This window comes from Dryobates pubescens, chromosome 11 (assembly GCF_014839835.1).
Source record: "Dryobates pubescens isolate bDryPub1 chromosome 11, bDryPub1.pri, whole genome shotgun sequence".
Lineage (NCBI taxonomy): Eukaryota > Metazoa > Chordata > Aves > Piciformes > Picidae > Dryobates > Dryobates pubescens.
Genome location: NC_071622.1, coordinates 12,230,897 through 12,243,145, shown reverse-complemented (window position 1 = coordinate 12,243,145; position 12,249 = coordinate 12,230,897). Strand labels below are relative to the sequence as shown.

Sequence of the window (12,249 nt, the reverse complement as noted above, 5' to 3'; positions counted from 1 at the left end):
ATGATTCTCTGATTCTTTTCTTCTTCAAGCCATTCTTGATCCCAGGTGCCCCTCACCAAAGTTCTAGAGCTCTGAGTGGTGCTGGCCCTCCCTGCCTCATTGCGATGGCCCAGGTAGAGCTCTCTTGCTGCTCAGAGCAACTCAGGGCACTGAGGCATCCCAAAAAAGCTTTTTGAGCAGATGCCAGCCCTGCTCCCTCTCCGTCCCCCTTGGTGTTTTTCAGTGCCGATTTCTTCCTTGCGTGCCAGAGAACCTCAGGAAAGAGTGAGAGAAAGTGAATGTGCTTGGGGTGTCAAGGATGGGGAGGGAAGGGGGGGAAGGAAAAAAATAAGAAATAAAAGACGCTGCAACAGTGAGAGGGCCAAGAAAAATATTTAATCCAAACAATGAACATTGTCATTTCCTCCCACAGTCTGCATTCCCAGTCAACTTCCCTGGGCAAGCTGGGGGAGCCAAGAATGGCCGGGCTCTCTGCCTCACCAGCCCAAGGCTGTGTGTGCACAAGGAAAGGGATGTGACCTGGGGACACTGTGCTAGAGCATCACTTTAGAAACAGCATCCTTTTGGTTCAAAGAGACCTTTAAGATCATCAAGTCCAACCACTTTAATGAGCTCCTGCCATGTCTGTTGCTGAAGGGACTGAAACCAGCCCTAGTTTTCTGTAGGGAAGCAGAGGCTTGGTGCCATACTGGAGGGATGCAAACAGAGATGGGAAAGGAAATTTCCAGGCACTCAAGCTAGGTGCTGGATGAATAGGGGTTTAAGTGAATCAGGTTTCTAACAAGGCTTTGGGTGCTCTTCAAGTGCTCCCAGAGACCTCCCAGAGCTTTCTGAAATACCTTGGCTAGAAGGTGATGTTTTGAAAGAAGAAAGGAGGGGCAGCCAGCGGGGAGAAGCTACCCTCTGCCTATCCCTGGTCAAAAGCTGCTGCAGCCTCTCTATAGAATAATTAATGTTGGAAAGGACCTCTAAGATCATCAATTTCAGCCTTCTACCCTACAACACCATGCCCATGAGACCATGTCCAAAGTGGCTACAGCTGGGAAACTGAGGCACAGCTGGGTTAGGTAGCTCACTCAAAACTAAAAGATTTGGGATCAAGGGATTTGGCTCCCAGCATTGCTCACAGAATCATAGAATTGTTGCATGCAGGGGTCTGAGGTCAATGCTCAAAATACCATTGTCTAAAAGGCAAGGGTGAAAGGACAGCAAAATTCATGTTGACTTAGAAGCAGCATGAAAGCAATCTATGCTCCCTCCCTGAGTCATAGACTCATAGAATTGTTTTGCTTGGAATAGGCCTCTAAGATCATTGAGTCCAACCACTGACCTAACACCACCATGGCTGTTAAAACATGTCCCAAAGTGTCCACACGTGTTTTGAGCACCTCCAGGGACAGTGACTCTACCACCTCCCTGGGCAACCTATTCAAATGCCTGACCACAGGCAGGAATAAAATCCCTGGATGGGATCAGCACAGCCACAAAGCCCGGGACTTGCACAGCCTCCCAAAGACTGGAGGAACACTTTTTGCTTATTAAGGCTGGACTTGATCACCTGAAAATGGGATCTGGGCTTTCTCTAGCTATGGGCAGATTGAAATTGTAAGCACTTTCCATCCCAGCAGCAGTGCAGGAATGTCCTTCAGCTCTTCAGTTACACAGCTGGCCAGGTGCACGCTGAATTTTCTTTGTTCCACCTTTCTCTGAAGCATCTGGAACGGGTCATTGCCAAAATTAAGGTATTGAGCCCTTAGGACTGCTCAGCCAGAGTAAAACCTACATTCCTGGGAAATAATGTTCATCAAGTGCCCATGACACAACCCCAAAGTATGGATGACACCGATGGCACCTGTGATTTCTTCTTCGTGCCCCATCTTTCCCTCACCCTGGCACACTCTTTCACTGTGAATCAACCTACATGCTCAAGAAAAGTATTCTGGATCCTGCCCAGCTCCTCAGCAGCACTGGGGACAGGACAGTGGCCCCAGGGAGGGAGCCAGCCAGCTGAAAGTTAATTTCCTTTATTTTTTTTGCTCTTTTCGTGTGTGCTTTGAGAGCGTGTTGGGTTTTATTTTTTAGCCTATCCGACTTGCCAAGCACTTGACTTGCGGTTACTATTTTTATGGCAGCACCTCCACGTGCTAACACATGCCCTGCTGCAGCTGCTCCAGGCTCAAGGAACAAGGGAGAGATGGATGGGGCTAGTGGGGAGACTTGCTGATGCAGCCCAGCTCCCTGGCTACCTCAGTGGCACGCTGCCTAGCCCAGAAGCTCCCTGTCCCTGCACGCAGTGTGGAGCTGTTGCAGAAACTTTCTTATTCATAGAATGATGTGGTGGGGGTTAGAAGGGACCTCTGGGGATCATCTGGCCCACCCCTGCTGCTGAGGCAGGTATGCCTGGATCAGGTAGCCCAGGTTTGCAATGTCCAGGTATGTTTTGAAAGTCCCCAGAGAAGAAGATTCCCCAAGCTCTCTGGGCAGCCTGTTCCAGTGCTCTGGCACTCTCACAAAGTGAGGAAGTTTCTTCTGAAGTTCAAGTGAAACCTCCTGTGTTCTGGTTTGTACCCATTGCTCCCCATCCTATCCCTGCTGAGAAGAGCTCAGCCTCATTTCCCAGTTCATACCAGCTGTTTTAACTGCCCCTTCTGCCCCTCATGCTGGAGGATGCATATTCTGGTAACTGAAACTCATCTGACTGCGTTCCTGGATCACATCCCTTGCCTTCACATGGCATGGCTGACCAGTGGTGTCAGGCTTTTTGTCCCGCCAGCATCTTAAGACATAGAATCACTGAATCATAGAATTGTTTCAGTTGGAAAGGACCTGTAAGATCACCAAGTCCAATATCATCAGGTGTTACTGGAAGTCACCAGTATGGGCAGACCCCCCTTCTCCCTCCGCTGGCATTGCTTTCTGCGGAGCTGCAAGGTTGAAGCACAGGCTGAATGAAATCTGCATGGACATTCCTCTCCCATCACCAGCTTAGTACATTGTGTTGCCCACATCCTCCTCTTGCAAGACCATTACGAGACTGATGCAACTGCAAGGGTGCTTCTGCTCTCAAAGGTGACCTGCCAGCACCTTACTTTGCTGCTTCTGCTTGCAAGGGTGAAGATTGGAGATTCCAAGATGAATCTGAAGGTTCTTGCTGAGGTGAAGCAAAGGGAGGCACAGTGTTGTGCAGGCACTGGGCGAGGAGCAGGGACAGCAGTCCCCAAACCCTACTTCTGGCTCTCTTGAGCCTTGAATGCAATTAGTCATTTTTTATTTTCCCCTCATATGTTTTTCCAATGAGTTGTTAAGTTTCCCCAACAAGTGTTGCCATAGGAGCCTCTATTTGTTTAGGGTGGGGTACGGGCTCCCGCGGGTTGAGAGGAGGGGGCAATTAGCCCAAATAGGTGTAGAAAGAAACCAAGAGCCTCTCCTTCCCTGTCCTGTCTGTGCCTCTGTCCTCCCCCCACCTTGCACTCCAGGTCTGGAAATCATTTCAGACCTGTGCAGCCGGGATGGGCAAACCTCCCCTTATGCCTGTGGAAACTAGGGAAGCGGCGGCGTTGTTTTGCCGGTGAGTCATGACACATGGAGCAAAGCTCAAGGAAAAAACTCTGCTGCGTGGAAGGCTGCGGAAGCAAATCACACCCAGAAGAGCTCTTCCCTGCCAGCCGCCCTGGCTGGTCCCCTGCCTGCATCCCTGCACCAGCCAGCCCCAGCATCTCTGCTGGGTTAGGTGGCACACTCAAAACTCAGGAGGAATTTGGCTCCAGCTCTCCCGGTGCTCAAAGCTGCTTTGTGGCTCAGAGACCTTCTTTGATCATCATTTAAGACATAGTGATGCTTTTCAAAGGAAGAGGAGGGTTACCCCTGTGGCTTTGGTGAGATTGCACCTCTCAACACGGTTTTGTGGCAGCCTTGAATACTGAGTTCAGTTTTGGGCCCTCACTCTAAGAAGGACATTGAGTTGCTGGAGCATGTCCAGTTAAGGGCAATGAAGATGGTGAAGGGTTTGGAGGGCATGTCGTAGGAGGAGCAGCTGAGAGTTGTTTAGTTTGGAGAAGAGACTGAAGGGAGACCTCATTGCTCCCCACAACTCCCTGAAAGGAAGTTGGAGTGAGGTGGGGGTTGGTCTCTTCTCTCTAGTATCAGGTGATATGGTGAGAGGAAATAGCCTGACAATGTGCCAGGGGAGGTTTAGGTTGGATATTAGGAAAAAATTCTTTACTGAAAGAGTGGTCAGGCATTGGAGCAGGCTGCCCAGGGAGGTGGTGGAGTCATCCCTGGAGGTATTCAAGAAATATGTGGACATAGCAGTCTGTGACATAGTTTAATGGCTATGGTGGTGTTAGGTTGATGGTTGGACTTGATGATCTTAGAGGTCTTTTCCAACCAAAGTAATTATGTGATTCTCTGAGCAATGATGGGAGCCAAATCCCTTGACCCCTTGATCCCAAATCCTTTGGCTTAGTGTGAGCAAGTTAGCCCAGCTGTGCCTCAGTTTCCCAGCTGTAGGAAGGCAGGTTCCTTCTTCTTCTCCGCAGAGGTCTTCCAGGGAAACATAATCCTTCTGCAGCTGCCTGGATTTGTTCAAGGGACTCTGGTACTGATAGCACAGACAGACTTGGTGGTTTGCCATTAACTCTGCTGCTGCTTCCTAAAGTGACATTAGCCTGCATTGAATCCATTCCTGTTCCTTGTGAGTCATGGTGAGCCACATGGTTTTGGCATGTATTCTTTCATATGAATTATTGGCATTATCACCCATCCCACATGTGGGCTCTAGCTCAGTGGCTGTCATGGTGTGGTGACATTTTTCAGCTGGCTGTCATAGAGCCATTTATGTTGGATAAAAAACCTTGAAGATCATCAAGTCCAGCACTGCCAGGTCACCACTAAACCATGTCTCTCAGCACCACATCTACACAGCTTTTCAGTTCCTTCAGGGATGAGGACTCCACTACTGCCCTGGGCAGCCTCTTCCAGGGCTTGACAACCCACTGTGGGGAAGAATTTTTTCCTCATGTCCAGGCTAAACCTCCCCTGGTGCAGCTTGAGGCTGTTTCATCTTGTTCTATCACTTGTTCCTTGGGAGAAGAGACCAAAACCCACCTGGCTCCAGCCTCCATTCAGGGAGTTAGAGAATTTCTCTCTTGAGCCTCCTGTTCTCCAGGCTAAACAATCCCATTTCTCTTAGCTGCTCCTCACAAGACTTGTTCTCCAGACCCTTCACCAGTTTTACTGCTCTTCTTTGGACCTGCTCCAGCACCTTAGTCAGTTTAGGGGTGCTACAGGTGAGTGTACATCAAAGGCTGAGTCGGGGTATTTTCTGAAGCCCAGTTGTTGAGACCACCAGCTCCAGAGAAACAAGTCAGCTGCTTCCACAAGCAGCAGGCTGTCCAGGTTTCCACCAGGAGCCCATTCTGATGACAGCAGTCCTCCTGGATATTGGCTCTGGTTGCTGGGCCAGTAGCTACCACAGCTGAGCCTGGAGAGGGAGAAGGATTTCGTTACTAATCACCCAGTTAATGAATGGCCTCTCCAGTCTGTTAGCACATTGGGCTGATGCTTGGCAGTGCTGATGTGATAAATAAACCTCTGCAGCAGATAGCTCCTGACAGTTCATTGCAAGTGCTTCGCCTGCACGTTGTTGGGTTGCACCAGTCTCACAGCATTGTTTCTCAGCCATAGTTGGCTGCTTCTCAGCCCCAGTTGCTTGTTTCTCTTCTTTGATCAGATGACTCATGGAACTAAACAACAATAAAATGGTTTTCTGAATGGCTGCTTGTGCCATTTAACATTTCTGGACAGAAAGCTCTTCTGCTGAGATAGCTTTCCATTTCCATGTAAGAGCTGAAAGTAAAGAAGGCTTGTTGGTGAAGGAGCATTTATCTCAGCTGCAGGCAAGCTGGGGTCTGCAAAGCCCCAGGTGTCCCAGCTGACAGGAGGGCAGCAAAAGGCACTGGGCTGTGCCATACAAAGAGGAGCCATCCTTATTTTGGCAGAGTAAAGTGTCCTGCCATTCAACCATACCATTTCCTTACAGAGGGTGAGAGTTGGTCCACAAAGAAGAGAAATGAGGAGGAAATAGTCAAAGTTGAAGCTAGAAGGTGGCCACATTGCCAGTATTTCTGGTGCTGAGCATGCTGGTGCCCTCTCTGCTCAATCTAGAGTTGGATTTTGCCTGCGGAGAGCTAGTGCTTAATGATCCCTTCTGTTTGTCCTAGCTGGCTTCCAGATAAGTAGCCTTTTTGTCCAACCTGGCAAGGTTTGGTGGAGCTATGTACCCTTAACAGGCCTAGAACTTCCAGGGGAGAGTCTAGAGGAATTTTGGGAATGCTTCTTGAGGTCAGAGCCAGAGCAAGCAAATTCTGGAAAAGGAACAGTCCTTGCAACCAGCACTTGAAAATGCTTGGCTTGGCTTGAGTGCAAATACTTCTGGGAGACTCCTGACCTTGCTGAACCTTTCTTGTAGTCCAAGGCAGATAAAGCATCTGCCTCCCTAACACTGCCTCTAGCAGGATCCTTGTAATAGCCTCTCTATACTTAGCTGGCCAAGCCAGGTCACCACACTCAACTTGGGAGCCAAGGTCTTTGAGAGAGGGGTGTTGGAGAAAAGAGTTGGGTCAGCTTCATAGAGAGCTCTGATCCAGCTGTGAACATGCAGAGAGCTGGATTACAGCAGAGACATGCAAGAGTGATGTGAGAAGGTGAACAAGCGGATGAGGTGATGATCTGGCTCCTAGTTGGGTGGCAATAGATTTTGTGGAGAAGCACTGAGATGAGGATGGGTACTTGTGGCATTCCCGTTGAGACCCTTTCAAGTGATGTGAGACAAACAAGCAGAGATGGTGGTGAAATGACTCCTACCTGGGTGGCAGTGGATTCCATGGAGAAGCTCTGGGATAGGAATAGGAACATGTGGCATCCAAGCTGAGGCCCTTTCTATTGATGTGGATCGACATTCTTGCTTCCTGACACAATTCCTTGATCCTCCAGATACAGCTTGAGCACCCACTCCTCCATACACACCACACACATGCCAGTGTGCCCTTTGGCTTGGAGGAGAGGGTTCTGTACAGCGGATCTGGGCCTTGGTCCTTCTCAGAGGTGCACAGGGGCCTTGCTCAGGACCTGGGATCTCTGCTTTTGGGGGCAAACTTATGCTTTTGAATGACCCTTTCAGCAAAGTCTTGTTTCTGTGCCTAGCCCTTCCAAGCAGACGGCTGGTGTGACACCATCAACAACCGGGCGTACTGCCAGTATGATGGGGGTGACTGCTGCTCCTCCACACTCTCCTCCAGGAAGGTAAGTGAGCACCTTCTGCAGCACTGGCCAGGACTTGGGATTAAGTGGTGACTGCTAGCCATGTTCTTTGGCTTTGCGAGCCATGGAACCGAGCCTGCAATGCAGTTCTCCCACGAATGGACAACAAAGCCATGCATTTTAAACCAAAGCCAGCTGAAGCTCATAGACATCATCCCACTGATTAACAGCAGGGTTTGGACTCAGGCCAGCCGAGTTGAAAGCTCGGCCCAGCTCCCGTCGAGGCTCACGGGATTCCCTCTCCTTTTGGGAAACAAGTCCCAGAGAAATGACTTCCATAGGATGTAGCCATGGTGAGCCAGGAGTCACTTTCTTGTTTGATTGAGCAGCCTAAGAGAATTTTTGCTATGACCTATTGGTGTCCACACTGGGCTGTCCTTCCCTCCCAGGTCTCCTGGGTAGGCAAGAAGGGAGGAATAGCATAAAGGGAGTAGGGGCTGGGGTTGCACAGACCCTTCTTTGTCTCCCATCACAACCTCCTGTCCCACCTAAGCTGCTATCCAGCACTCACAGCCCATCCTTCCTAAGCATATCCAACAGCAAAACAAACCAGGGAGCATGAGATAATTTCTCATGGCAAAAATATGTGAATTTGGATCTTCTCATCTTTGTTGTGAAGCTTGAATCATTTTTCCTTTCATCATGCATACACACAGGGAGAAAAGGAAAAATAAAAACCTGGGAAGATCCAGCTGAGATAGGAGAGAAAAGGCTTTACACCCAAGTGATGAGTGAAACCTCCACAGCGATATCATGACATCTCAGAGCAAGGCATGGCTCTCAGGAGGTCTGAGATATCTGGATCTCTGGCCAAAATAAAGGATGGCTTCACGGTGGAAGGTGGGGGGATTCAGTACCATGGCTCTCAAGGAGACCCAGACCCAGCTTGCTTCACCATAGGTCCAAGGTCTCCTGTGGCACAAGCCTCCAGGAGGTCCCTGTCAGGAATATGGGGTTTAAACACCAACAAAATACTCCAGCTTCTCACTAGCCCAGGCTGTGAAAAATCAAGTGTGAGTTCACAGAATTTCAGCATGGTGGGGGTTGGAAGTGACCTCTGGAGATTGTCTAGCCCTAGCTAAAGCAGGGTCACCCACAGCAGCTTGCCCATGATCACAATGTCCAGGCAGGTTTGAAGTCTCCCCCTGGGCAGCCTGCTCCAGAGCTCCAGAAACCTCACAGCAAAGAATTTCTTCTTTCTGTTCAGATGGAACCTCCTGGGTTCCAATATGTGCCTGTTGCCCCTTGTCCTGTTGCTGGGCCTCACCCTCTTGACACCCACCCTTTAGATATTGATCAGCTTTGATTAGATTCTTGAGTTCTTCCAAGAGGTGCAGAAGACAAGACAAGGTAGCTTCATGCTTTGCTGAGCCTGGAAAAGCCAGGAGTAGCTTAAAGGACAGGTCCATGCTCAGACATGGACAAGAAAGATTTTCTAACAGGAGGCAAAATAAAACTGTAATCTAGAGGTGCCTTACCACTGCCATCCCTAGTCTAAATGTCTCACACCCACCAGGGGACACTTCTCCCCAGGGCACAAGCCTCAAGCTGAACCATGGCTGCCGAATTTGAAACACAAGTTAACAACAGAGAAAATGCTCTGGAGAAAATTTGGCTGTGGACAGCTTGTATCTGAGCCCATTTCTAGGTGGATGTGGCGTCTCTGCAGTGCCAGTGATATCAAGGTGCAAACCCAAGTGTCCCTACAAGGGTGGAGAGAGCTTGCACGGGGTAGAAGGGAGCCAGAGATCTCAAGAGAAGCTTCCATTTCCCTTTGGTCCTCCCAGGTGATCCCGTTCGCTGCCGACTGTGAGCAGGACGAGTGCACGTGCCGTGACCCCGCGGCCGAGGAGAACCAGTAGCCGCGCCGGGAAGGAGCCTCTCGGCCACGGCGAGCAGCGGAGCAGCCAAGGGGCAGCGGCAGGGGCTGCTGGGTGGCGGCAGGGTGCGAGGGGGCAGGAGGCCTGAAGGAGAGAGCCAGGCAGGGACACGGCGACCACGCATGCAGGGGACAGGTCGAGGCCGCAGGCGCGTGGCGGCCCGCTCCCCATCGCTGCTCCCTCCGGAACCCGACCGAGACGCGGGGACCTGGTGCGTGCTGCAGGGGTTCAGCCGAAGGTCCGGCACCGCCTCGGCCAGACACTGGGCTGGGGTCCGTGCCCAGGTGCTGCCGTGGACGTTTGTCATGGTCTGGTGTCTGGGTGTCTGTTTGTCTGCTCTGGATTTTGTCACTATTCACCCCAAGCCCCGCCACTGTACAGGCTTCTTTTAGCAAGGTTGAGGTAGTTGTGAGCTCTCTGCAAATATTTAAGCTTAATTATATATATATATATACATATATATAATATATATAAATATATATTATATTTTCTTTGCTCTTGATGAAGCTGAGAAAGGATCTCCTTTGTCACACACCCATGCTGCTGTGAAGTACAAACCATTGGGAAAAGCGCAGGGAATTTCCCCTTCCTTGCTGAGAAGGAGCTGGAAGGAGGACAGAGAGAGAAGCCAAATGCCCAGGCCATGCCAGGAGACAGCTCCCCAGGCAGGTGATGTGGAGGCTGCAACCTCAAGGTGCTTTTGGCATCTTGCAGGCACCAAGTTTTGCCCTTGCTGTGCTTTTGCTTTGATCTGCTTAGGGTTCTGGGTCAGGATTTTGAGGTTGAGAAGAAGTGATGGCCTTGTATCATCCCAGCCAGCATGGCAGGCTCCCAGCACCACAGGCACCCCTTCCCCATTATGTCAGAGCTCTCTGGGAGGGGTTACATGTCCATGAAGGTCACTGCATGGTCAGTGGAAGCAAAGCCTCAGTCCCCGTGGCCACTGTGCATCCAGCTAGACAAGAGATGTAGTGGGCAACCCAGAGCAGCTGCGTGGTGCTCTGAATGGAGGACAATGAGGCAATCTTTTCTTTCCCCATGTTTCCTTTCCAAACAGGAGCTCCAAGGTTGTTGTCAGCAATTCTCAGAGAAGATCAGACCTTGTAATGCAAGGAGAGACAGGACCCAAAGGACCTGTCAGGAGACTGAGCATCACCCACTGAGGTTTCCCTTGTTCCTATCTCCATGGCCAAGCCCATCATGGTGAACACACAGTCTCTGACTTTCACAAGTCTCTTGCTCCTCTAGGCACCAAGTGAAAATCTTGTGTCACTTCTAGCCCCAAAGAAGTCCAGCTAGAAACTTTGCCTCCTCAGAGCTGATTCTCAGAAGCTCAGTTTGGGAGGCTGGACCCAGCCTCATAGAAGCAATGGGTAGAGAAGCTGGCATTATCACTGATGGTTTTGTGCTGCAAAGAGAGAAGAATAGAAGGAGAAGGGGCCACAGAGTAAGAGCAAGGACTGTGATGTCCCCAGGGAACCGGGGCTGGGATCAAAAGACCCCAGGCTGCCCGGCTGCGTCCTCCAGCAAGGCTTGTGCTGGTGGAGCCAGGCTCCAAGTCAGGTTCTGTCCGGTGCAGGAGTGATGGAGAGAGGGTGACACGGTGTGGAGAGACTGGGGATTTTCAAGGCATCCTTCACCTTCCGCTAGCTCCCCCCGCTCTGCTCGTCAGGCATCTCCTAAAGTTACGTTTTACTGGAGGACAGGAGCAGGGGGGAGAAGTGTCTGGACCAGTGTCCATACAGGAGATGCTTTGTCTTTCTCTAAGCCTTTTCCTGATCCCAGGTGTCCCCGTCACCCCCATGGCAGGTCACCCCCGAGGCAGGAATAGGTGAGGCACAACAATGGGCCCCATCTCTTCTTGCACCAGGGACACACTGACATTTCTGTTCCTGTCACACAACAGTGACACTGTCCCTGGGTTTTCACCTAAAGGCACACTCAGTTTGGCAGGGAGCTGCAATTTTTTGACAAGAGCTCCATCTTTCAATTAAAACAAAACAAACCCCAACCCAACCAACCACCAAAAAACCCCAACCCCAAACCAAACAAACTAACCCCTCAAACAATACAAGGAAATGAAACCAAACTAAACTAAACTAAACTAAACAAACCTTTGAGGCTTTTCTATCCCAAATGTCCAAGAATGCAGCCTGGGGAGTCCATCCTGCCCTACCAGCAAAGGGGAGGTGACATCCCAGGGTCCCAACACAGTGGGGCAAGGGTGCATCGTAGCCCTTGGATGGAAAGGACAGTGGAGAAAAGGGATGAGGGTGAGAATCTCAGGTCTCATCATCTTGTCATGCCAAGCCCTTCCCTGCCTGGAGTCAGTGTTACCTGGATGTCTGTGTAGGTACCAAATTTTAACCCTGTTGGCATGAAAAGATGATGGCGTGACAACAATCAGAGGGCTGGAGCATCTCCCATATGGGGACAGGGGAGGAGAGAAGGCTCCAGGGAGACCTTAGAGCAGCCTTCCAGTACCTGAAGGGGGCCTGCAAGAAAGCTGGGGAGGGACTTTATACAAGTTCTTGTAGTGATGAGAGGGGGATGGTTTAAAGCTTGAAGAGGGCAGATTTAGAGTGGAGATAAAGAAGAAAGTCTTTACAGTGTGGGTGGTGAGACACTGGAACAGGTTGCCCAGGGAGGTCATGGATGCCCCCTCCCTGGAGGTGTTCGAGGCCAGATTGGATGAGGCCTTGAGCAACCTGGTCTAGTGGAAGTTGTCCCTGCCCATGGCAGGGCAGGTTGGAACTTGATGATCTTTAAGGTCCCTTCCAACCCAAACCATTCCATGCAAATCCTGGTCTCTGCAAGAACTCATCCCTGCTCACCAGAGGGTACAGGAAAGGGACCATGCACCATGGACAGGGGACAAGGGGAGGAAAGGGATCAGAGGCACTGACGTGGCTGGTGGATATTTGTGCTTCTCATGACCGGATAGCTTCTGTGTACCCAGATATTGTTCTTCTCTAGTGACACTGAGCGGTTTTTGTCCCCTTTAGGGTTTTATTCACAACGGAGGCTGCTGCTATTTTTATTTTTTTGT

The 12,249-nt window shown here is 50.5% G+C and overlaps 1 protein-coding gene across 1 annotated transcript in view; it reads left to right on the top strand.

Moving 5' to 3' along the window:
- PAPPA2 (pappalysin 2) overlaps positions 1–9,182 on the top strand; it is a 105,612-nt gene extending 96,430 nt beyond the window's left edge. Inside the window, exons 21-22 of the mRNA XM_054165726.1 lie at positions 7,204–7,302; positions 9,108–9,182. Of these exons, the coding sequence (XP_054021701.1) occupies positions 7,204–7,302; positions 9,108–9,182 (174 nt within the window). The remainder of the gene's footprint in view (positions 1–7,203; positions 7,303–9,107) is intronic.
- Positions 9,183–12,249: the final 3,067 nt, after the last annotated feature.